Below are 26,383 nucleotides of genomic sequence, written 5' to 3' on the forward strand. Positions count from 1 at the left end.
CCAGGAAAATTAAGGGGTTTGAAGGTTGGGACAGAAGAGGTTTTTTTTACAGAAATGGTTAATTTTAGTAGACCTTTCCTTTTTTAGCCTAGATGTCCTAGGTAACTAAATACCTGTTAGGAGAGTCTAAGTGCCATAATATGTATGAATAACCTACATGGAAACTCATGTAGCTTCACTGAGATACACATTAAAATTTATGTTCAGAAGAGTCTAAGCTGGTGCTTTTATCACTTACCTTTCTTGGCTCTTTTGGAGCTAGACAAGTAAAATATCTTTTTATTAAAATAACATGCATAAGCTTCCCCCTCATTCATCTCAGTTGAGTCACTGTATAATAACTGTTCACACTAAAGTAGGAAGTACTTTAAAAACACTAATAATTGCATATAAGTACACAGAAAATGCATGCTGTATGACTTAAGAGATAACATCTCATTGGAATGATTGAGGATGGTGATAATTTAATCTTATCAAAAGCGTTATCTGTGGTGTACAGATGTTGTTAACAAATTCTTTTGTAATCAAATTATATTTTTCACCTTTACCTTTGTACAAATTGTTGACAGCATGTTTCATTTTTGACATTGAGCACACTATTTAAATGGACTTGAAAGGGTTGCATTTGAAATACTTTGTTCATGAGTTCAGCAGTACCTGTGAACATACAAGGAAAATAATTTTAGAATTCAAGGTAACGTCTTAGGCACACTGAAACGTCTGTTAAAATCTTTTGCTTGAGTGTTTTTACCCTAAACTGCTGAGCTGAAAGCAGTTGTCACAACAACCAGGCCTCATCTTGTGTTTCAGTGAGTGGCCCTGTGAGATAGTTGCTAGAGTGACACAGATTTTTACAGTATTTAAGAAAAAGAATATTTGTTAGAATGAGTGTAATCTTTCTCTATATTGCTTTGATGTAATAGTGTTTCAGATACTATGTACAGTCTGCATTTATGTTGGAAAGGAAATTAAAAGGGTAAAGAATAAAGGAAAAAAAAAAAAACAACAAGGAAAAGTTTTACAACCTCCACAAAGCTTGACCAGTCTCCTGAAGCACAACTAATCTGAGGAAGAACAGACACCTCTACAGACTGCTTTAAGTCACTTTACCAAAACAGCACAAGGTTCTGTATATACACAGTATCAATGCTGGTCATTAGCTAAAGCTTCTTGGTAATATTCCCAAAAATATAACTAATTGTTAAGAATGTTGAATAGAGTATCAGTAATGGAGGTTTGGAGAAGAGATCTTCTGTCAGGTTTAATTTATGAATGGTTTTGCATTTCCTGACCACACTTCCCACCTCATGGGCTTTCCACTTCGAAGTCTTTCATTACGTATCAGTTGGTGGCGAAAGGCTGGTAAAAGGGAGCCGAAGCTGGTTCTTACTCCGATGCCTCCATGTCCAATTTGTTTGTAGGTTTAAAATCGTCAGATTCTCTGTGGGAAGTAGTAAATCTCAGACTGCCTTGTTCTGTGCAGAACCAACTGCTACAGCAGGCCAGTAAATGGAATCTGATCCCAGTTTATTTCCCTCTTTTGTGTTTTGTCTAGAATGGGGGAATTAATGAATTAAACCCTTACAAAGTGATATTCAGACTTCTGGATGTCTCCGAATACGGCTAGGAAGAAAGTTCTGAGCTATATATCTGCATGCAAAATGGTCTAGAATAAAGCAGACTCTCTTGAGGCTCCTTTGCTTTTGCTCTGGTAACGAAAAGGCAGAAGTATATAGTTTCAGTGCTACATAGCAACAGCGGCAAATAGACCAACAGTGAATTTTTGCCAAAGTTTTCTGAAGCGTTTGAGGATTGCATGTGGGATAATGGAGCTGCCTACAGCACTTGCTGCATGTTCTACCATGATGAAGACCTGGAACGTTTTCTTGACTCACCCAGTGCTTGACGCTTGTGCCTGTAGCGCCTGGGCACTGCTGCAGAATCACTTCCCAGCTGTCGCTTGGTTTATCTGGTCTCCTCTGGCTCTGCCTGTGGTGCCCTGAAGTGTGCAATGGAGAAGCTGGAATTCTGTCCGGTGCCCGTGGGTTTCCACAGATCCAGCATTTACAATTGAGTTGTTTCAGAATCTAACAATACGAAGCTTAGTCCTTTAACATAACATTTTTTTAAATGTTTAACTGCTTTGAGAGAGATGAATGGCTTTCAGGCCATCTTTCTGCTGAGTAATGTACTGTGTGAATATCTGTTTGGACTTCTGTAACACAGTTAACTTTCACTGATAATTTTATCAGGAATGTGCACAAAACGTGTTTTTTCTCTTGCTTCTCTGTAATCTTTGTGTACCCAGGTCAGATTCTTACCTTGAATGCATTTGTTCAGTGCAGTTTATATTTCAAAATATAAAATATAAAATAATTCATTTTGAGTGACTTGAGTTTTATGGCCAGCGATAGATTGCAAAATGTGTAGGTAGCACAGTCGATACACTTATGCTGATATTTTCCAGAAAGCAGAAAAGGTTCAAGTAGAAATTGAACCGAGACTTGTGTATTGCCATGTAGTGTGACGATAAAAATGGCATCAATAATGAATACCTCTACTCAGCTATCAAAACTGCCAGTGTTTTCCCACCAGACTCTCTGCGTACTGGGTCTCATTAGCTGTACTATATGAAAGTAGTTATAGTAAAAAGCTCTAATAACAAAATGTATTGCTTTCAAACAAAAATTATTTTCCTTTTTTATTCATCCACTATATAATCCATGGAATCACAATAGAGTATAAATTTAGAGTTTTGGAACATACCAAGTATTGCCTGAAGTTGTATGTGTTGTAGGGTTTTAACTGTGGTTAGGAATTTTGCTTTGTAATAACCAGTATCTTTTCAGGTGTGATTCCGTATTCCTGCAAGCTGTGGTATCTAGCCCAGTGTTAGTTCAGTTCTCTTTATTCTCCTCTCTAAAGCGATAGCAGAATAGTGGCGCTGAGTAGTTTTGTTATTTGCATGCTGCAGTATGATTTTTTTGGTGCTGGGTTATGAGGTTAAGCTACCAGAGTTCTTCTTTAGTACCTGCAGTACTTCACTACATTCAGACCATTTTCACAGAGCATGCTGAAATAATTTGAAATTGTTGAAATTGTTCTGTGATGTCCTTCTATTTAGAAGGAATAGTCTTTCCTTCCATATCCCCCCCAATCTATAGCTTTTATTCTTGCTGATAACTTGGTCTGCAGTGTCAAGGTGTGATCGTGTGAACTTCCCATAGGAGAGCAATCTCCCAGCCTGGTGAGGTCTGACCACTTTGTTTCATTGTGGGAGGCAAATGATATGGTCCATGTGCTACCTCTAGAAGTCCCTGCTCTCATATGCTCTAGGATCTTCCACCTTAGCAGATACTAGAGTGTTGTAGTGATCTCTTGGAACAAGTAGGTAACAACAGTCCTGTGAGAGGGCTCTGACTATTTGGAGGAAGTACTTGAGCTGGATTTCAGCCAAGATGACAGATTCCCAAAGCCCCATGTCCCCATGTTTTGATGGGAAATTGATTCCTGGATTATTTTCCCTCAGTCTAATGAGGGGCGCAAGTGAAAGGATCCTGTTGACTGAATCCCTGTTCACATTTCATCACGAACTAACACCTGGGTAGAGAGGAAGAGTGGAGAGGAGGAACACTGCAGAGAATCCCAGCCTGAACTCTTCCCCACTCTGCTTTTCTGCAAATATTTTTAGAGTACTAATTGGTTTTCTTTTTTGCTTGCAACCCTTTTAGTGGTTTACAGAAGGATTCGAGTTCGGTTTTTTCTCCCTGTACTGCTTAATTCTTTTTGTACTTCCTGACACAGGGTCATCCAGTTACATTCCCGTTTTGTCATGCAAGGGGCAAAAACAGCTGGAGAACAGCAACCTTCATTTTTGGTCCCTTTGTAGCAGGGCTGGATGGTAGCCAGCAGATCTGCATATAAAAAAGGAGAAATTGCTGCCACTTGTCATGTCATAGAAATGAACAGTTGGAGATAAAAGTACCTTGCACTGCTGATCTCAAAAAACACTTGTCTCGCTGACCAACCTGATTTACTGTAAAACAGTCCATTGCATGTGTGCAGAGGAAAAGTTAAAGGACAGTAGGGCAATTTTCACTGTAAGTGTAATGTACATACAGGTTGGGGGAGTGGGCTGTTACACTTTCATCTTTCTAATAAGAAATTAGAGAATTTTGGAAGTTCTCTTAAACATCTGGAAAGACTCCTGTCTGTTTCACAAGAGTTAGTCTAGGTCTCCCATAAGACTTTCCTTTCAGCTTGTTTCCTGACGCTTTGTTTTATCAAACCACCATTCAAGCAAATTAAGTACATTACATTAAATGTAACTATTAGAACATTCATCTTACAAGTTGTGAAATCTTGGGGAATAGTTTCCAAGTGCAGCTTGAGAGTATTTCTAACATGTTTGTTTACAGAGAAAAGCTTATACTTGTCAGGTATCTCCTCTAAGGAAGCCAGGTATAATGTAACTAAACAGATGAAAATGAGGATTAGCTGCTTACCAATACTGAACCTGATTGTCTGCCTTACTGTCTTTCCTGAAATGAAGCTAATGACCTCTTTTTTTTTTTTTTTTTTTAAGGGGTGAGGTGGGTATCTTTTCATTATACTAAGGAGAGGAAAAACAGATGACCTTTAGTACTGGAACACGTATGGGTGGCAGCACATCTATAAATCCTGTGATTGTTCATGGGATCCAGTAATATGCTTTCAAGGAATGTGCAGTCAACATCTTTAGTCTTGTGATTTGGGCGTGTAACAGTGGACAGCACAAAAGGGGACTTGTGGGCGTAATACAACGTACAATAATAGTGATCCATGGATGGATGCAGAAGTTGTATAGCATGACCTTTGGGTAGCAGAGGCTTAGAATAGGTGGGATTGATAAAGGATGGCTGTGCAGATACTCTTGAGCAGTGAAATCTTTCTGATATCTACTTCACACTTAAAAGTTTAAAGAAGAGGAAAACTAATCCACTCTAGGTGTTTTTTTCCATGAAGACAGTTTGAAAATAAGATTATTCAAATGCAACCTGCAATTTAAGAACCTATGATAATTTTCTAAAGAACACACTGAATTGGACACAGAATCACTCTGTGAGCACCAGGTTCCGTAGCGGGCACTGCCCTTACCTTGTCTGTCATGGATTTTCCACAGTAAATGAGAAGATGCACGCTGTAGCTTCGCAGAATAGGAACGAGCTGCACAAATACCGTGTAAAAACGGCGCGGAGCAGTGCCAAAGCCTGGCCTCTGCGCCTTTGCCCTGGTGCCTCCCTGCCTGCTCTGCCAGGGCCTCACTCCAGAAAAGCGTAATCTGAGACAGGGCAAGAGCCCCGAGCTGGGGGAGGAAAACGCCGGGGTGGGGTGGGGAGGGAGTCTTTGGTCTCTGTGAAATTTTAGTGCAAAATAGAGGCAGGTTCCTCCAGCCCGGAGTGAGACTTTGTGGAGGGAGAGTGCCCCGTCCTGGAGCAGCAGGGACACTAGGGGAGAGCTGGGGCAAGGCCGAGCACAGTGGCAGCAACACATAGCCAGTGCTGGACCCCTCCAGTGCCACTGTATTTGCTTTCATCCTGACTATTTCTTATCTCCACTGCCTGCCTGTGTGATCCCGATGGTGACAGCCTCTCCGATTTGCAGAGCTGCTGGTTGATTCAAGGAGGGCAGCCTGCGCTGCCATCAGAGGCTTTATCAGCTGGAAGCACCCAACCGCTCCCTGGTCAGGTAACTTCTGCCTCAGGCAGTAAATCCTGGCAGGCAAAAATCCTGCAGGCGGGCTGGTGGAAAAGCGGGGAGTGAGCAGGGCATCACCACCACGGCATTCTCTAGGGGCACAACCTCCCTCTTGGTGCGGACACTGGGACAAACTGGGTTTCAGCTGCTGGGAGTCTGAAGTCAAGTCAGTGGTGACCCGGTGAGTCATTGCAATGTAGGCAGGGACACAGTATCTAGGAAGAATGTGATAGGAAGCAGGTGTGCTGGTTGGTTTCGGTGTTTTGCTGTGGGTAATGCTGTTTCCTGGAGGAGGTGACTGGGTATAATGTGTCCAGAGACTGATACTGTAATGAACTGGAAGGTGCCTTCACAACCAGTGGAAGACTAACTTAGCTTAATTCATCGTGAATAGTTTTAGACAAAGGATGATGAGTTAAAAAAAAAAATGCTGGGGCTGGGTGTTATGGACTGTCTCAGCACAAAGATTTCTCTGGGAAAATGCTACAGAATGTGCTGCCACTGGAGAAGGTAAAAGTGGAGGGCGCATGGCACCGTGGGTGGGGTGATGGCTGCCCGGGGAGGGGGGAAAGGCACTTTGCTACCCAGTGCAGACATGATGCTCTGAAGTCAGCAGCTGCTTTTAGTCTTCATTCCTCTGGAAATGTTGACCAGAAAACCCCCCAACAAACAAATAAACAACCTACAAAATGAGCTGTTAAATCTTTTCTAAAAATGCTTAAAAGTGACGTTGATGGATCTAAGAAGTCAGGCTCAGACACATTCAGGTTGCTGCCTTAAATATGTGATTATTCACATGAAAAATTTAGAAGATGAGGATTTTGCAGAAGATGACATATTACAGCACTGATTCCTGCCATGATTTAAATTGAAGTTATTACCTCTCATGGGTTACACAGAGAACATGCTATCAGATCTGGCGGTAGTAACAACAATGACAAAACAACCTCGAGGGAAATTTTTTTGAGTTTTTTTTAACTAGATCGTACTGGTTGGTATTTAGCCATCATTTCTGTCTGCTGTCTGCAATTAGTTCATATTCAGTTAATTGTGCTAGTGACCTCTGCAGTCTAATGAGGCCAGGCTGCAATCAAGGACTTAATATGTACATAAAAATGCAGCTGCTGGATTATCAAGTGCTCTTAATGCAAAGGTGCCACGAAAAATCCTCTGAACTGTTAGTGGCTGCAGAATATACCAGCCAGCATGGAAACTGTGGCTCACAAGGGGAGGAGAGTACATTCCTGCTCCTGGTACTGACTGCTGCCTCACAGCTCTTCAGTTTGCGCTTGAGGTGTGTTGGTTTTAGTCAGTAAATCCCTTTACTGTTCATAATTCCTGGAGTGGGGGCAGACTGGTATGCTGGAGTCATTAATCCCTGGGTCTGTTTTACTGGGGCTTGTGTCGGTTCATCCTGCGGAGCACCCTGGAAGGCTGCTCTTTTTCTGACTGACCTTTAGAAGGAGGAGACAACACTGTGGCACTTGTGTAGTTCTTGCACTTTTCTGTGTGTTTTTGACATGGTTAATCAGGATTGCTCTCTGTTGAAGGTGATTATAGGAGATACCAAGTTTTAATTACCAAGCACAACGCAGGTAAGTGGTAAGTGAGCAGTGTAGTCCTTGCTGCGTGTCAGCTCAGATGTCTGCTTTAACGATTTGATATGAACCACTCATGCTTTAACTTTCCCAAAACTAAAGGGTCAGAAGCATTAGCAACCGAACCAGGAAAGCTGCTAACAAAGACAAATAGAAAACATTGAAGTGAAGATGTACAGCTGTTAAACCCTGTAGTAACTAACAGATGCTTGGTGAAGTGCAAACAAATCCCTTTTTAGTTGGATTTCCAAAGGTTAGCGATTTTCATAGTTATCATTTGAGAGGTTTATTGTTATTTTTCCCTTAGTGTAGCTCTGTAATCCTCTCTGTCCAAGGATGAATTATATTTTAAGTTGGAAGTATGTTTTACCTCAGGAAGGTAATAATAATATCATAAATAATAATAATTAGATCATCAAAAAAATCACAAAAGCTTTTTTGTTGAAGCTAACTAGCTGTTCTTTGAGTAAAAGTGGAGTTTTTAGTTCTTTCCTGAAGCAAGAAATCTGTCAACTTTTGGAAGACTTGAGGAATTCTTAATGTTCTGCTTCAAAATTTTTCACATGAAGATTTCTGATGTCTAGCCTGTCTTGTCCTTGGCCAGCTCAACATCTTTATGCTTCTCTTAACACTGGCTTTAGCTTAAATCACATAGATTTTTTTTTTTCTAGTATTTACTCTTTTTTCACAAAAATCGTAGAGCATAGCCACTCCCTGTAGCAGCCCTGTTTTCTGACTAGAAAATTGGTCTCTTTATACAGTCTTATTTCTCAGGCACTGTGGTAACTTTACTAAACTCTGGTAGCATCTGCTCCAGCGTGAGTTCATCTTCCCTGATCACAAGTAGCCTGGTGACCTCTTAAATAAATAGTTATTTGTTAATGCAAATGAGATGTTATAAAGAATATAACAGTGTCCCTCTAAAAGGCAGTAATACCTCTAGGTATGTTGGGAATGGTTTTCTTTTACCATAGTTATGTTTTATACCACTGGTGAATATTGCTATGTTAATTGCCCTCTTCTGGGGATGATTTGGAGAGTCCTTGCCTCCTTTGTTTTTTACCTCCTTGCTTCCCTGTAACTTCTTTTCTGATGCATAGCATGGCTGGTTGAATCCAAATGTAAATTACTTTGGTGAATGAATTAGATAATTTCCCCTATCATCTTCTTTCTTGCTGCAGTAACACCCAAAGGAGTTTCTAACAAGTTAGACTTCTCTCAGTTTCTTTAATCAAATGCCTTTGAAGAAGCTTCTCTTTGTGAATTTCACCTTTTTAGACAATTGATGTTGAAGTGACATTTTCATGCCTTTACTTCCGTTTCTGGAAGCTTAACTGAAACAAATTTGTAATTTGAGTGTCTTTGTTTAGGTAATTTTCTGGTTAAAATTGATGTATTCTGTGCCTTCTCTTCCATCAGTCATCATAATGACCATTTTCTGCTCTGGAAGACTCTTCTCCCATTCCTTATATGTTCCTTATATTCCTTTTATAGAAAAGCAAGTGACAAGTTAGACAACTAAAATGCAAGGGGCAAAGGTTTATTTGGGTTTGTATTTTAAAGAAATTGACAATATTTAAAAATTAAGCTATTGGTATCACATCTGCTGTCTTCGTTTTATACAGAGATTTGACTCATTTGGGTTTTTTTTCATCTATCTGTTGTCATGTTATTGTTGGCATTAACATGGAATTCAAGCCATTTGGGTTTCTCAGGATTTGTGACTAAATGCTGGGATGTTGGGAAGCAAGCAGTGCCCTAAGTGGCTCCTAGGAAACATTTCCTGCAGCACACAGCCATAGCAGTGTCTGCAAACTCTAGCAGTGTTTGGTGAATCTTCACAATCTGGGGCACCAGTGTCAGTGGTGGGAATCACTTGGCCCACAGTATCTTTATCCTTGGCCATGGTACACAAGAAGTGTCAAGACTGAGTTTTCAAACTCACGAGAAAAATCAGCTAACCATCTGGAATTTTTTCCTTTTTAATCCACAACCAGTAAGTGGACAGTAAGTGAGAAGCAATGGCTGTGCAGCACAGCAGCACTAATTTTGCCAAATCACATTTCAATGAAGAATTATACTAACATGCTATCTTGGCATACTCCAGTTCCTGTTGCACTCTGGTTTTAAAGCCCTTGGCACTCAGAAGTCCTCCTCACTGCTGTGTCTCAGGGAGATTTTCTGGGTATTGCTCATCTTCAGAAGACACTGTGGTCGTACAGATCTTTGTGTTACTCTTTATGCCAGCAGTTCCAATGAGGTTTGTTCTAGAAAAAATATACTGGGGAGCTGGACATCCGGACTTTATGGAATAGATTACACCTTGACTGATATCGGCCACCAAAAAAAATAATTAAATAAATGGAAAATCCTGTCCCAAAAGCTTATTAAGAATCAGAAACTGTCCTGCTGTATGTTTTCCCAGGTACAATCCAAAATGTCTTTCTCTTCCCTTCTGATGGGGATTCCATCTCTGGTTTGCATGGTACTCCCAGGACTGGCAGGAGATGTTATAGTCTCCTCCTTGGGGCATGGATGAGAAGAGGAAGGGAAAATAATTTCAAATAAAATCTCCCTCAGAGGGTGAAGTAGGGCTAGTTCAAAAAAACTTTTCCTCTTGATCTGACAGCTGAGCAGCCTCTGTCAAAATGTTAACATCTCTCTCTGTCAGACCATCTCCTGTGCTTAGCTGAGTTGTTCAGTCAATTGTTTACCAAACGAGGGGCAAACTGCTCCCTCCCGCCTTTCCTGTAGAGCCACGGGGAATGCATGCAGGGCAGGTGCTGGATGAGGAGTAGGGCAGTCTCCACTGAGATTAAATACAATTGGAAATACTCAATTTGAGGGCACTGACCTCAGGAGCCTTTGAAGAGAGAAACGGGGGCGATAGTCCAGGAGAATGCATCTCAGTAGCTGCTTGCTTGTTGTCCTTGGTCATAGCCAGTTCGTTTCTGACATCCCAGCCCGCCTTCTCTCTCGACAGCAGCATCTTTCACGTGTCTGAACCGCCTGATTTCCCTTTTTATGGTTCCTGTTGGATAGAAGTGAACAACAGAAAATTGAAAAGCTTTTGCTTAGCCTTTAGAAGCTGAATTTGCTGCTGGTTCAGCGCCTCTTTGCAGGGCTACAAATTATTCACAAGGAAAGCTAAGAAAGGCCTGCACTTTCCAGATAGGCTGAGGCTGGGATTGGCACGCAGGCTCTGACTCCTCTGTGCTCGTGTGATGTGCTGATCGCTTCTCTTAAGGAGAGGTCTGCTTGCTGGCCTCTGCCGATCCTGTAGGTCCCTACTGCAGGTTGCAAGTTTATCTCGCTTGAAAAATAATTTATTGAAGAGTGACATGGAAAGGACAATACGCTTCTCTGTGAAGTGTTGAGTTTTATCTGGTTTTGCTGGAGGTATTGACCTAATTGGGATGAGTTCAGACAAGGAATTTAGTGTTCTTGTCTGTGCATTTGGTGGAGTCATCTGGTAGGTCTAGCGCTTCACTTCTCTTTACCTTGTGTGAGTCTCTCCCAGAACTTAGAAGAGAAACACTTAGAAAAGGGGCTAAAAAATAGGCAGAGATGGTCTCTGAAGATCCTTGATTCTGGGGAGCTTTAATGCTAATTTGATATTCAGACAGAATCCCTGTGATAGGAGGGGTAGAATTGAGTCTCCAGCAGAAGGTTCAGCAACAGCTTGAGGAGTACAGAGTAAAACTTCCATTGTATTTATAAGGTGTAATTACCCTCCAAAGTGGGGACAATTTTGGGGAACTACATTTGTTCCTGTGTGGTGACTCACAGGTGTAATTCATTTCGTGATCTCTGCAGTGCTGACACGTGGCTCTGCAGGCACTGGCCACCTCACTGTGGAGGTCCTCACACGCTGAGCTTCTCTGCAGGAACAGTTTTGAAGTGCCACCTGTGAAACCGGTACACCTGGAGTCCATCTATAACTGCATGCATGAGTATTCTCTACTTCTTAGCAATTCTCAACCTTGCTTAAAATGAGAGCAAAGTCTTTTTCAAAATGGACCTGGCAAGCTTTTAGGACAGGCTTATTCTCATTTGACTTTGTTCACAGCAATTAATGTCAGTATCAGCATCGTTCTGCTGCATGACTAATGAAGCTATAGATCAAATTATGGCCTTGGGAGTAGCTGATTCCTGTTTTGCCTACAAAAGGTCATGACTCCAGAGTGGATGTTGTTTTTCGGGCACTGTAGTTGGGCACAGGAACACACAATCTTAATGAGGATGGCAACTCAGCAGGAGGCTGGGGATGTGCTTCACGGCATTCCTTTCTTTTGGAGTTCCTTTCTTCCAGTGTCTTTCATCCTGTCTCACAAACAGGGATGTAGGTTTGCAAGTCAAAGGAGAATAATTTTGTACTTCAATGGTGCTGGCTTCTGTGAAGTGTAACTCACAGTATGGGGTCATACTTCGTATTTGACTTTTTAGGATTATTTGGAGTTCTGTTCCTTTTTATTTTCTTCAGGCTTGAAAGGGGTGGATGACCTAAAATGGTGCTTTATTTTGCACTGCTGCGTATAGCCTGACAGACCATGAAGAATAGTTTGAGTTTTAACTGGTTTATTCTCAAACATTACTTCAAAATTATTTTCAGTAAGGTATCGGTTTCAGAATTTACTAAATTGCATATTCGGTTGTAATTGCAGTTTCCTGGTTATCACAGTTGTTCCAGTGGTGACTCTGCCGATATATTTTCAGGAGGAAAAAAGGAATAAAACATTTGTACTCCCTGAGGACAACACTTTTATCTATCTTGTTATTTGCTTACTAGTTTAATGCTCTCCACATAATGGCTATGTAAACTTTACATTATTTCATAACATTTAGCACCTAATTTTAGCTGGCATTTAGCCCTTACCACTGATTTCAGATGAGATGATACCCCTGCATGTCTCATGCATTTCCATATCACATTCTTACTAGGGTATTCATCCTGTATTATAAAAGCCTTCTCTCAGTTGAATACGTATTGCACTAAACCCAAATGTTATCTTCGAACTACTGATTGAACTCAGAGCAGTAAGGTGCAGGGTACAAGGTTCTGTAAAGTTCTCCAGAATTCTGATGCATTTAGCAGGTCTGCTCAGATTGAATAACCTGGAAGGTGTAATCTGCAAAAGCGTTTATGTGTGCACATTTTTTCACTGTCTCAGCAAGTAGCCTCTCGTCACACTATTTAACAAGTACCAGGAGTGTGTATTTTTTTTATAATAAGCTCCATTCAGTTTAATTTACTCTGAATTTCTCTAAAAATAACCTCCAAGATTAGTTGTGAAGAACTTGATACGTGTTGTATATTTCTCAGTGCCAAAGATTTTCAGCAGAAGCAGCTCTTGCTTCTGTCTTTTGAGGGAGAAAACAAAACTCAAGAAAACAGGCTGAGCTGTGCTATACTCAGTCTTTTGAATTTCTTGCAACTTGAATCTTAACTGCCTTAATGCTCTTTTAGGATGAGGGTAATTTGAACAGTGTAAACGTTTTCTCAGTCTCAGTCAGAAAAGACAACAGTTTGTGTTAATAACATGTAATTAATGAAATCAATTGCACTCATTAATAGTGCCTCGGCTATGGTCATTGGTAGGGTTTCAAAATCAAGGCAGTTTTCAAGGCTAGTTTTAGCTTTTCTATATGGCCATCTTGCTTTAGGACACGTCCACTCCATCACTGTGGACAGCACCAGCTCTAACAACAAGACTGCACAGATGGAGTTCAGTTATGGGAAAAAATATTATGAAAACAGTAGCTATTTGTTTGAAGAGAAAACCAATAGTTTTACCATATGATGCTGTTTTGCATGGCCTCATTAACAACATGATGTAAGTGTAACTTTTTTCTTTAACTTGGTGTAACTCAAGAAAACTTCAGAGCTAGTGGAGGTCAAAAGTGCGATTGCATTGGGTTACGGAAAGCAGGGTGGTCGAAGTGGGGGGTGAGAGTGGCTGTGGGAGGCACACATACTGGCATCCAACTATACCAGATGACTGGACTACTATTTTAGTCCTGGGAGTCTATCCTACTTCCTACTCAAAGAAGGGTCAGCAATTGGGTCAGACCAGGTTGCTCAGGGCTTTACCAGTCACATCACGGAAACTCCCCAGGACTGGAGACTGCATAACCTCTCTGGGCAACCTGCTCCACTGCTGCCCTGTCCTTAAAGGCAAGAAGGTATTCCTTATAGCCAGGCTGAACCTCTCCTGTTCCAACTGATGCCTGTTGTCTTTCATCCTACCACCAGGCACTGCTATGCAGAGCCTGGCTCCATCTTCTCAAGGGGCTGCTGTCAGGTCCCCCAGAACTATTTCTTCTCCAGGTTCAACAAGACCCATTCCCTCAGCCTTGGCTCACAGGGCAAGTGTTCCAGCCCTGACCATCTTGGTGAATTTATCCGCATTTATAGATGTCTTTTCTGTATTGGGGGCCCAAAACTAGACTTAGTATGCCAGATGTGGTTTAATAAGCACCAAGTAGAGGGAGATAATAAATTTTTGATCTACTGGTTCGGTTCCTGTTAATACAGCCCAGGATGCTCTTGGCCTTTGTTGTTGTGGAGGACTCTTGTTAAAAGGCTTGCTTTCGTTCAATACCAAATAAAAATTGATTAGATGTATCAGCAGAAAAAGGTGAGTGGCTTTATTCAGACAACTTTGCTGCTTCTCTCATACTTAGAGAGCTTTAGTGAGCTATTGATTATAGAGTCCATGAGTTAAAAATTTGCATAATGAACCATGACATGCACAGAGAAGCTGAGGCTGGTGGCAGCATGGTTTTCTTTAAGTTGATAAAATTGCTGTGATACTTGCATAATGATTTTCTTGCTATCTGTTTGGGGCTTTTTAAAACATCAGTTTAGAGAAATGTAGGTACCTGCATTTCTAAAAACAACATACACCCAGAGCCACTCTGCCAGTTCTTTACTATGCTTTATATAAACACTGCTGGGAGAACTGAAGTAGAGATGCTAATGGTGCATATCATTACTGTGACACAGTGCTGCCACACTGTTAACAAACAGAAAGCTCAATATGCAACCCCCAACAAACCGCCCTCACTGGTGAAAATACAGTGAAGCCCTTGGGAATAATTAATATATGATTTGAAACTATTTTTTTCCCTAGTATATTTATCTTCTACTGATGAATCAGCAGCAATTCATGTTCTACTCACTGGCAGTGCACAGCTTCTCCATAAGCAGCCTGATTTGTACTGAATCAGAAAGATTTCTGGGCAATGAAGCAACTGAAACTGCAACTGCTGTTTGTTTAGCAAACTCAGTCTGTTTTGAAAGCTGAAAAACTGCTTATTTGAAAAACTGAAATAAAACAGAACCTCTGTGAACTTTAATCTGGTTTCTAAAAAAGAAGAAAAAAGAGAAGAGTGAGGTTTATTTTTTGTCTTGTAGCAATTATTTTTTTTTTCCTGGATATGGGATTGCTCTTTTGTGGACTATGGCCAGCTATATGCTGAGTTTCCAAGGCTGAAAACTCCATTGAAATGATGAAATATTTTGCTTGTTCCCAAGAAAACACTGCAGCAAAGCTAACCTGTCATTCAGATGACTTGTTTAGGTACTTCATGGACTGCATCATTTACTTTTTCCTCTGGAATTGTTCTACATTTTCAACATCTGCGAACTGTGGGCTAAGGTCCGAGCTCAAACTAGAGCTGTTTAATCCAAACAATTCCTCTGAGACCTCCTGTGGTAGTAAAGATACTGCTTTTCATTTCTAAACTGGTTTTTGTTTTTTTATCTGTGGGTTGTTTTGTTGTTGGTTTGGTGGGTTTTGGTTTTTTGGTTCTCAGCTGAATGAAAAAAACCTCCTTGCACTGAGATATGCCCTGAAACAAGATCTGAGGACTGTTTCTCTCCATGTCGGTGTGTGATGGTGGCTGCTGTCCTCACTGCAGGCCAGAGGCCTGGGTCTGAGGGAAGCTACAACTGCACCAAGCTGACAGCTTCTTCTGCGGTGGGTGGGATTTGCCAAGTGTTGCCTGGGAGTGAGTTGGACATAATAGCTGTCACGTGTCCCCTGATTCATGGTTTGCTGGAAACCCTCTGCATGGGGCTATGTTCTCTTTTGAAGAGCTCTGTGGGTGCTGTTTCTCTGAAGGATTAGTCTGTGACTTTCCTTGGCTGGGGTAAATGTAAACTGAAGCCAGTGCAAAAAAATTAATTTTGGTCCGTTCTGGAGAGGGGAGACATGACCATGGGTATATCTTATTTCCATGACTGTAGCTTTGTATTGTATATTTTTTGTAACTGCCTTTTCTTTGACAGCACATATCCAGGAAAAGGAGTCAGCTCTGGGAATACTGCAGCAGTTGGAGTTGACCTTTAGCTAAGCAGAGACAGGAATGCACAACTGCGTGATGATGTTTTTCTAGTCTTTCACTGTATAGGTAAGTATCTAACCACCACCCAGCAACGCTTTCTGCTTAGAACAAAGCTTTTGACAATAAAGAGCTATTTGGATGGTCTGAGATTTATTTCAGAAGAGAGGACAGGGCTGGAAGCAAGGAAAAGACAGAGCTGTTTTAGTGGAGGCTTGCAAAGGGCTTTCAGGGGCTGTTTTGGGCCAGGCCAAGTGGAAAATATGTGCTTGTGTCAAATTCCTGTAGCAATGGATGGCACCACCTGCAGACAGTTAAAGGAGCCAGAGACATTGCCAGTGACTTGTTTATTCCTGTTCTGCTGTTTGGCTCCATGAGTTAGTCATTGATGATTTTGCAACTTGCCCGGGACTGCTTCAATCTGGGTTATTTTTACCTCCCTGCAATTAAGCTTTTGAATCAATCTGTTTTACAATCAAGCCTGATGCTGAGTGTTGAAATGGTTAAAGATGATTTTCCTTGCTATCAGCTGTGCTGGTTATGTTCAATGCTATATGTGAATAGACTTAAAAGCTATCAGCATGCTAAAGTATATGAAAAACAATTATCTTGAATGCTGTTGCTCATAGTTCAACTTCTCTGCCAGTTGCGCAGGGGCCAGCAGGGATGGCCCCAAGGCAGATGTGTTTATACGGTTTTGCTTGTTGGCTGTCTACCGGCTGTTGCAGGTGGAACACAGATCTCCACTGGACAACTTGCCTGCTAGTCTTCAAGGAAGCAGAAGTGCTGTTTTCTTTTCAACAGTCTGTTTGAAGCTGCATGCTTGCTCATGCGTTCAGTCAGTACCTTTGGAGCTGGAAACTTGCTCCCAAACTGTTCCTGGAGCATTTAAGTGGACATGTCAGTGGCCTCGGTAAGTGTTGAAGAGGTTGATCTCTCTGAAGATCAGAGATACAAGATTCAATGGGAAAACTTTCCCACTGTGCTTGGCTTAAGGGAAACCGTAGCACACTGAGCATCTTGGTGTGTGCTGTATAACTTGTTCCTATCGGGGATTTGAACCGAGATTGCAGGGGAGAGCTCTTGCCTTTTTTGCAGGTTTTCACCATACCTGCCTGTGGTTTTTTTTTTTATTGCTGATGAAAGAGAAGATGGCTGTGGGTTGCTGTTAGCCCTAAGATTAGAGGAAGGATTTAATGGTTCTTGGCTGGGAACGTTAAAACTTTAAAAGTCCATAACACTTGCAGTTGGGACTAGGCTTTTGGGTGTTGTTGGAAAGGGAGAAAAAGTGGTTGGTGTTTGTTTCTTTGTTTGTTTTACAAGTCGGTGGCATCACCCGCTGTTTGTAAAAAACAGCAGTTGAGTCTAAAAGGAGGACATTTTTTGCCTAATTGTCCTGATTTGGGGGTGTCTGTTCTTGCAGGAATCAGTAGATATAGAAATTTGATGTGTTTGTGGATTCTTTAATATCAACTGAAGAAGTGTCAGTGACCTTAACTGACACTTAATCGTTTTGCTTCTCTCTTTGAGAGTTGTACTAAATAATCAAACAACAGAAAGATATTGTCTGCTGTTCCTGAGAGCTTTCAGTAACAGATCAAACATGTTACAATATTTGATAATTTTAATGCAATTGAACTATTTACTCTTTGCTTCAGTAAAAGGATGTTTCTGACAACATCCTCTAGTACACATTTGTGCCAAAATAGTTTCCCTAATATATACTTAAAATTGAAAATATTTTAATGATGTTAACTCTGTCTTCATAATACGCATAGAATTTTTCTTCTTTAATATGAACACATCTTGTAAAATTAATGTTCATTAATGTTCAAAAAGTGTTTCACTACAGTTCCCAACTTTCTAGGATGTTCTTATTAACTTTTTGTTCCTTAAAATTTTTTATCTTTAATTATAAATTGTAATTTTTCCTATGTGACCAAGGTGTGCTATAGGCTACAGAAAAGCAGAAGCCTGGCAGTTCTAAAAGAGCTGTACTTTCTTATGGCTTTCCTGGTGCATTTATGCAAAAAGTAAAGTACATCAAACATACCAGGGCTCTCACGCAAAGAGGCACCAGATCTGTGGGATCTCTGTATGTTCAACTTTAACAGAGCATACAAAGCAATTCCAAGATAGATCTTTCCAGCTACAAAACTGAAAAGTCAATCTTTTATTTCCATGTGCTGTGTCTTCTCTGTCTCAACAGATGTAAGTGGAATCATATAAGGGAGTTTATTCTTGATTTGCATTTTTTTTCCCCTTGGAATAAATTTACTGTTAAACCTTTTTTGTTATATAAATCATTTACCCTAACTTTTAAGAAGTAAATTGAACGCTCTTGTAATAAAATGCCTCTCTATTCACTTCCCCAGAACTAGCCTGTTTTTTACCTAGATAAAAGTTCCCTTTTATGTAATTTGTCTTAGAGCGAGAGAGACAAAAATTCTGTTAAACAACGCAGTGAAAGATGGTAAAGCTCACTTTACAGAGACGGAACAAAAGTCACTTTGTGCTAGTCAAGAATACCCAGAAGCTTTCCTGTGCACTGAGTTTTTTTTATCTGATGCTCATATTACAGATGACTTCCCCACATTGTGACCGATATGTGCTACAAAAGGGTATTCTTGGGTTTCAGGTGTCCAGGTAATGAGCAGAGTTTGAATAGACAGGTAAACCAAACTGAAGGAAAATAATATATGAGTACTGGCAAGCTGCCTAGATTGGCGTTGGTAGACATGATTCTGGAAGAGCTGCGGAGCGTGAAATGGGAACCATTTGTATTTTAAATGATCAGGAGGATTAGTCTGAGTTCCTTGACTGCTGACAGGTACCTTGCACATAGGTATAAGCAAGTCCTTCATAAAAGCTGTGAAGAAACCAGGAAGATGATTCTCATCAGATGGTTTATGTAGAGTAGGGAAGGGAGCAGGGGATTCTGCAGCCTTTTTTTGAGCTGTAAAAAGAGACAGATACTGAAGAGCTTTTACAAGGATGGCATTTTGGTGATTTTGCATCAGGCCTGTGAGACATAGATTGAACAAATCATTAAGGCTGCTCCCTGTGCAAATCTAAGGGATGCAGCTTTTAGGTATTTCCATCAAATTTGGGAGAACAACTGAAGAACAACTGCAACAGTTATTTAGCTGTGGAAAGTAAATCAACAAAGTTTTTAATAAGAACTTGATAGACACTTGTAGGGTGCTGCCTGGGCCTTTTCCATATTGCTTATCAGTGTTGCCAATGATCTAACTCTCGTTTTCACTATTTCAGATTTTATTTCAAAAAGTCATGAGGAAATGATATCTACTATTTGTGTTTTTAGCATGTGTGTACTCTGTCACTATTGATCTGCAACAATCATTTTATAGACTTGCATTTGAACACAATTTTAGTGTGTGTGTATTTTTTTTTTCCTTCAGAATCAAGTTAGCTTTTGCTTAATCTTTGTTTTAAATATTATTCTGAAAGGGCCTTCTCTGAATGGAGAGATGGGATTTGAGGCTGTGAGACAGATGCAGACAATGATAGCAAGATAATAATAATAATAAAGATAATGGATAAATGTTGGTATTTTACTCCTTAGCAGTCTGGTGCTCTGCAGGAACAAATGGTAAAACAGGCAGCAGTATGGTGTGCCTAATGCAGAGACTTTAGCCAGCAAACTCTTCACAAGAGTTATTACTGGATGCTGATGGCCTTTTCCCACACAAAAAGAAAGCTTGCAATGGTTTCTGCACCTGCGATGAGTATCCTAGCAACATCACCGAGGAAACTGTATGCCAGGACTTTTTTCTGAGTGCTTTTTGTTGAATGTAGCAGCAGTTGTAAAACAAAGGTCAAGAACAATTTAAGCTCTTCAAAGTGCTGTTGCTTGATTCATTTACTCAGAAAAATGTTTCTGTTGTAGTTTTCTGCCTGAAGGACAAATATCGGGTTACAGAGTCACCCAACAGCCTATCCAATTGCAGTTTAGTTAAACGCTAATATCACTTAATTTAAAATGTCACTTCTTACTTGCAGGGAAGTTACTGTTAGCAGTAAAACCACTAGTTTTTGCCTTGTGAAGTAACCAGGAGTCGCCGGTGCCTTCTGCCGGCTCTGGCAGCTGAGGATACCTAGGGACTTTCTGTGCAACACAGACCAGGGAAGCACAGGACACCACCAGGGAGTGGGAACCGATGACCGATCTAATTAAAAAAAAAAAGAAGAAAGCTTTTTGTTTGTCTGAGAACGTGTATGCGATCATTGTTTTACTGTATGCACAGACCTCAGGTGAGTCCCTGCTTTGTTCTTTGTCACCAGCTTTCAGGGAAAATATTTATTTCAAGTTTTCCTACATCATTCGCTGGTACCACACCAGAAGTACCGGCTGGGCTCGCTCTTACTGGCCTTGCCATCTTGCAGAGGAGAGAGGATAGTGTTTATTTTTGGGTTTTATGGATGGGGGAGTTGAGTCGAAGGACTAAGACACTTTGCAGCCCCCTGGGCTACAAAGTTACCAGGGGAGCTGGGCCACGCTTGCAACCCCTCTCAGCTTCTGCTTTCGTCATGCAGAACAGGGACAATGTTACTGTCTCTCACCCGGAGAGATAGTGATGTAGCCTAAAAAATGCATGCAGTTGTAATGAGTTTATGCCCTCTGCCAAGTCTAGTAGATAATCTCTCATTCTAGAGCACAGTCTAAAAATGGAATTTTTAACACTTCTATTAAAATATATGTGCTAGACAAGGGACAAAGTTTGTTGCTGGTCTTTTTTCCCCTGCATTCTGACTCGGTGAAAAGATTTTGTACTTAAGATTATTGGATGTTGACCTTTTTCATTAGCTACTTAGAGAAATACAGGTCCTGCATGGTTTCATATGCAAACAGTCATCTAAAAAGTCAGCAGTCATCAGACGTAATTCTCTCTCGGCTCCCTGTTTATTAAACTAAATGATTGTTTAAGATGGAATTTAATAACAAACAAACATGCCTAAGGTAACCTTCTGTTTCCTTCATTACAAAGGCACTTGAAAAGTCCCTTTTCTGAGAAATATTTCTGAGTAATTTGCCAAAGAAAATTAGCTGAGGATAAGTTGCTTGTTCTGAGGCAACACAAGAAATTTTCAGTGAAAATCTGTCACAGCTAATAGAAAAAATGAAACACTATTCCATTCAAACGATCTTTTATTTATTTCCTCCTTGTGGACTTCAGGTGATGTGACCCTTGTTCTCATAAATCCTCTCTTGCAGCCAGACTCCATTCCTCTGGCAGAAGGAATATGCCGTACGATATCAGACATGAATGCAAATCATGTGACGGTCACACAGGAAACTTTAACGGAGCAGTTAGTCAAAAATTATCCAGGTAATGTGTTCGTTTCTCCCTCATTTTAAAAGTGACTGTATCATAAAGCCTGAGTTTCTGATTATTGGGCCAGTGACCACTGAATGTTTACAAGCAAAGCTGGCAATATGAATATAAATTAACAGGCAGCTGTTAACATATATAAATGTGCATACTCCTCCTCAATCTGTGAGCATCGCTAACATTGTCTTCAGTGTAATCCTTTTTACAGATTGTATTAAGTCTTCTTTGAGAATACAAGGGAACTGAGTGCAGTAGCATGTTGAGTGTATGCCCTTTCTAGAGGGTGGGAAGGCATAGATGGGGTATTTAGGTGCCAAATATGGAACAGCATAAAATAGACTGTGTGTCAGATCACAGAGACTTGGAGTCCTCCTTTAAGAGATGGGAACATAGCTTACTTTGACAGTAAAGGGACTGGGTAGGAGTCTACATCTGGTGTTTGATATCAAAACCCACAACCAACCTCAAATTCAGGTTTGTTGGTCACATTCCAACCCCTTCCTTCCTGAAAGCAAATTATTAACACTAATGAGCTTTAATCCTTCTCTTCTGATGAGGTAGCAGTCACTTCCCTTAAATGCTGCGTTTTCTTTTCAATCTGAAAAATGCTCAATTTCCCTAAGATCTGCAATACTGAAGTGCGTGTGTGTGCATGTGAGACTGTAAAGGCTCATTATGGCCCTCTGCAGGAGGTTGCTTTGATTGATGCTGAGCTTCCTCTTTTGAGTCTTAATCTTACAGCCCTGCAAGCGTTACGGGTTGGTCTGGTAGGCATTTTCACTAGTGGGAAGAATGTTAATGCAACCCCATAAACTGGCCCAGAACTCTGCCAGGAACATGATGTAGTCCATATGTGCGGAGACAACCACGAGGTAGCATTTTTATGTCAGCTAGAAGTAGTACTCTCAAACTTTGTAGGGAGAGCGTATTTCTTGCTATGTTTTCACCTTGCTGGAAGTTTTCATTCCTGTGGGCAGGAGATCAGCCAGGGCCTAACGTAGTAGATCAGATGTCACTAGACTAATGACTCTGGGACTGTGACACCTGAGGGAAAACCAGTAGCTGAGACCAGTCTCAGTGAGGTAAACTTAGGTTAGCAGTTGTCATCTGACAAAATTATACCAGAAGCTTCAGAGACAGTGCTAAAAGCCACTGTTAAATAATCTGCCAAGAGGAAAATGCTTTGAACAACACACTGTTTGGTCTGTACCTGGCAGAAGTTCTCTCTCATGAATACCATATCCTGACAGACACGAAGAGAACATCCTTGCTTATTCGAAGGAGAACATCTTAAGCTCTGTCACAGCAGTGCTGCAGTGACAACCAGAAATGCAGCTGGCCTTTATCTTCTTCCTCAGGGGTGATCTTGCCTCATCAGTGAGGAATGGCTGTGGCAGAGTTAGAGAGATTTCTACTAATCTGTAAAACACCGACAGGATTGCACCTACCAGGGCCCTAGCTGGATGATGTTTCTGTGCTGCCCTCCCCTGGCCGGCCCAGAAGGCCTCAGGGCTGCCGCCTGTGCTGTCCCCAAGATTTGGGGCAGCCCTTGCTGTCCTCCACACGTGGACACTGCTGCAGAGTGGGGCTGTCCCTGTTCTGCAGGGAGCCCAGGGCTGCGGGTGAGGACAACTGGTTGCAACAACAATTGCTGGTTCTGAAAGCTCAGCAGAGTAGTGATGTATTAAAAAAATTCCTGCCTTTTGTCTGGTGATACTGGACACTTTCATGTTGAAATTGCGTATGCCCTACTCAAACTTCAGTTGCCAGGTCAGATTCAAACTTCTTTTGAAATCCTGTGAACTAAATACATTGGATATTTCATGTTCAGTTTGGCTTCCAGATCTGTTGTATGTAAGTTATTTTTTGGCCAGCTCCCATTTTATTTGAAAACTTATTTCTGATTTGAAATATCTGTACCTTTGTTGTAGGCGTTGCAGTTCCCTCTCACAGTATCTTATATAATATCCTTGGAACTCTAATTAAAGAAAGGAGAATCTATCATACGGGAGAAGGATACTTCATTGTGACTCCCAATACATACTTTATCACAAATGATGCCACAGAAGACAATAAAATGGTCCCATTGGAGAACAGTTGTTGCTGTTCATCACCTTCCATCACTTATCTGGTAAACGCTGAGCATTGTGCAGACCCAGTGAAAAAAAACATTCCTACACTATCCAATTACAGACCCTGCCATTGTTTCCCTGACCAGAACACGGTCTGTGAACAAGGTCATCGGCAGCTGATGAACCATGAACCTAGTGGAGGAAGTAAGAAAAGCTTCAGTGAATTGAAGCCTTCCATTCAAACCCAAGGGATCTCCACATCAGCTGAAAACCATTCCTGGGACACCATCAAATTCCTAACATCTGTGAAAGAGAAACTGAAAAGCAAAAGGCTTGGCTTTGGCCTTTTCTGGAGAAGTGCTTCTAAAAAAGAAAAACGTAAGAAGGAGTACTCTACATTTTCAGCCCAGTTTCCTCCCAGGGAGTGGCCAGTCAGGGATGAAGATGACTTAGATAATATTCCACGCAATATTGAACATGAAATCATCAAGCGTATTAACCCTGCTCTTACAGTTGATAATTTGATTAAACACACAATATTAATGCAGAAGTTTGAGGAGCAGAAAAAAAACATCAGTAAGGGTACCTCAGCTGAAATGTCGATAGTCAGACAGGACCATCTTTCAAAGGATTGTATTCAAAAGACACAAAATAAAACAGCAAAACACACCAGGAAAACCAAAACAAAGAAAAAGAAGCAGATTAGCAGAAACAACAGGAAATTTCACATACACGATCTAACATCCCAAAAGGAGAAACTGGAAGAGAACATTTCACTGCCTATCAGAAATGAACAACCATCTGATGCAGCAGTGGAATCCCATGTCATATATAAAAAACAAATTAAGAACCCTTTTCAGGGTATGTCATGGAGATGCAACTTTTATGCAAAAGGGTACAAAGGTACTATTAACAGTCAGTTGAAGTCCAGGACTCGAAAGCAAGAAAGGGCTTTGCAAAGACCACAGTCCTCGGACTCCTCAAAAACCTTTGACTGTGAAATTGAGCAGCTGGCTAGTGAAACACAGGCTGACAAAGCAAAGCTACTCCATGCTAACAGGTCTTCCCTCCAACTAAAGAAAGACAGTTTAAGTGGAAACGTCAGTTATCTGCAAGGCAGTACTTTGCGAACAGATAATAAAAGTAAATACTTTCTGGAGAGTAATACTTCGGAAGAAAACATCTACAGCAGAAGAACAGTCAAAAAAACCCCTGGGGATATTAAAAAATCCCCTCACTCCTATATTGAAGATAATAATGTCTGCAAAGAAGATGCAAAAGTTTCATTACATCTGAAAAGTGAGTATTGCAGGTGCAAAGCTGACACAGTACGTGAGTTATTAGATCAAACAGCAAATGAATTTAAAAATGTCTGTCTTTCAAATTATACAGCTAATGCTAACCTTGTAAAAAAAGTTGGTGAGAAATACAGGCCAAAGGCTGACAAAAAGAGTGAACTTATATTTAAATATGACTGCGCCAGCCATCCTAGTTCAGTGAAGCTGCAAAGTGAAGGATTCACTGATAACTACCATCTTCCGTACCAAAAAGCACACGATGGTGACACCCGTAACTCATTACATCTGGATGACAATTTTGAAGGCCATGAACCGTATCACCTGCCTCATGGCTGTGCTTTTTCAGATACAAGAGACTGGAGCAAAGCTGTGCAGAAGCTGGGGACAGCTATGTCCCTAAAAAAATGTAAAGTTATTACTTATCCCACCCAGTACAACACAACTGTAAATAAACATGACTCTGGAGAGCATGCATATAAGGAAAGTGCTAGTTTTGCAGAATCAATAGATGGCTCAAAAGAGCAGCCAAAACCAGATTTCACAGAAGAAGGATGTTTGTGCAGTCAGGTTCTTCCAACAAGTCACAGAAAGGAAGAAGAAACTGGCCTTACTGAATGTGCAAAGGCTTCAGCTGTAGCAGATTTCTGCCATGCTAATGAGGCCGAGTCAGATGCTGACACTTTGCAGAACTTCACCTATGAGGTGGGTGAAGCAGCGGCATGCTGTGCTTTAGGCTCCCAGACCAAAGAAACCAAAAACCCTCTGGGACAAAACCATGTGGTTTTTAAGAATGCACGTACTGTGGTATCGGAACAGAAACGCTCCGAAGGAACAGAAAACCACAGCATTACAGGAGACAGTGGAATTGACTCCCCAAGGTAAGAAAACACATGTAACCATATTAGATGTTTTATCTTCAAATTATCTAAATCAGATTTAGACAGAAATGTTGCCATAAATCATAAACCCCCCTCCCCAACAACAAAATTATCTTTAAACTTCAGTGTTATGTCGTGGAAATATTCAAACTATATAGTTTTACCATGTCTTTTTACATTAACATTCCTCCTAAATCATCTATATAAATGCTGCTCTTCGTATTTTGCATTTGTTTTCATGTGGCAAGAAAACAGTATGAGCTCTGCCTTGTAGATGGTCAAGTGCAGAAATGTTAACAAACATGGTGATTGATAAACTCATGTTAGCAGGCAGGTTCAGCTCACATTAATCTTGCCATATGACATTATGGACATTTTCATAGTCTCCCCAGTCGGAGATGAAGAATAAAAAGTGCTTTATAGAGATGTTCAATCAAAATCCAAAGTACAAAATACCATCCAACTTGCTCACAAGAGACAGGAGAATGTGCATATTGAGCTAGAAGCTTCTGCTTCTTCTCATACATTTTACCTGTAACTAGACTTGTAAAATCTCTTAATGGAAAACAAATTGGTATGAAACAATCTTTTACACAGTTGCATGTGGAGACCTACAAAACTGTTAACTAAATTGGCAAGAACATAAGTTAAAACCATATCCATTTTCTTAATGGCATCACATATTCTTAAGATCTTAAATGGCTGGTATTTAAGTGTAATTAAACCATTTGAGTTTTTTCCTTAGATATATACTATCACCTTGAGAAGCTAGTATATGAAGGAACAAATCACATACTGCAGTTTTTAAGGAACAGCTTTTGTCTGTTCACTCTTTCAAGCATACTTGTAGTGTATTACATGGACATAAACACTTGAATCCTGTTAGTTGTTCTTTAGCAAAATGTATTTCAAAGGGTGATTTTGATTGTTTGTATTGATGCCATATGTGGTATCAGAAGCTAAGCCAATTCATTTTTTAGAATGTGAAGTCTGACATCTAAACAATTCTGTTATTTTAGATGGACTGAAAAGAAGATGAAATTTCCTGCCAAATTCTGAAAGCATAAATACTAATACAAAGAGGAGGACAAAGTGGAAGGA

General features: G+C 40.6%; 1 protein-coding gene across 8 annotated transcripts; it reads left to right on the top strand.

Moving 5' to 3' along the window:
* Window positions 1-5,434: 5,434 nt before the first annotated feature.
* Window positions 5,435-26,383, top strand: STOX1 (storkhead box 1). Of its 8 annotated transcripts, none has more exons than XM_026851882.1 (6): window positions 5,435-5,727; window positions 15,628-15,749; window positions 16,409-16,593; window positions 20,917-21,031; window positions 22,966-25,282; window positions 26,302-26,383. In XM_026851882.1, the coding sequence occupies exons 3-6, from the start codon at window positions 16,579-16,581 to the stop codon at window positions 26,339-26,341; spliced, it is 2,487 nt and encodes an 828-aa protein (XP_026707683.1). In that variant the 5' UTR covers window positions 5,435-5,727; window positions 15,628-15,749; window positions 16,409-16,578; the 3' UTR covers window positions 26,342-26,383. The 8 variants fall into 8 exon arrangements, with proteins under 8 accessions (XP_026707683.1, XP_026707682.1, XP_026707688.1 ...); XM_026851881.1 differs by lacking the exon at window positions 5,435-5,727 and adding an exon at window positions 5,769-5,917; XM_026851883.1 differs by lacking the exon at window positions 5,435-5,727 and adding an exon at window positions 15,448-15,560 and having other exon boundaries at window positions 15,639-15,749.

Source organism: Athene cunicularia (genome assembly GCF_003259725.1).
Source record: "Athene cunicularia isolate RWA chromosome 6 unlocalized genomic scaffold, athCun1 chr6_part2, whole genome shotgun sequence".
Lineage (NCBI taxonomy): Eukaryota > Metazoa > Chordata > Aves > Strigiformes > Strigidae > Athene > Athene cunicularia.

What these genes read in the sequence shown, in the direction of transcription:
- STOX1 (XM_026851879.1), top strand. Translation starts at nt 19,862, where the DNA reads ATGACCGATCTAATTAAAAAAAAAAAGAAGAAAGCTTTTTGTTTGTCT. An exon ending in GTTAGTCAAAAATTATCCAG is followed by an intron (nt 21,032 to 22,965) that starts GTAATGTGTTCG and finishes CCTTTGTTGTAG; the next exon opens with GCGTTGCAGTTCCCTCTCAC. An exon ending in AGTGGAATTGACTCCCCAAG is followed by an intron (nt 25,283 to 26,301) that starts GTAAGAAAACAC and finishes CTGTTATTTTAG; the next exon opens with ATGGACTGAAAAGAAGATGA.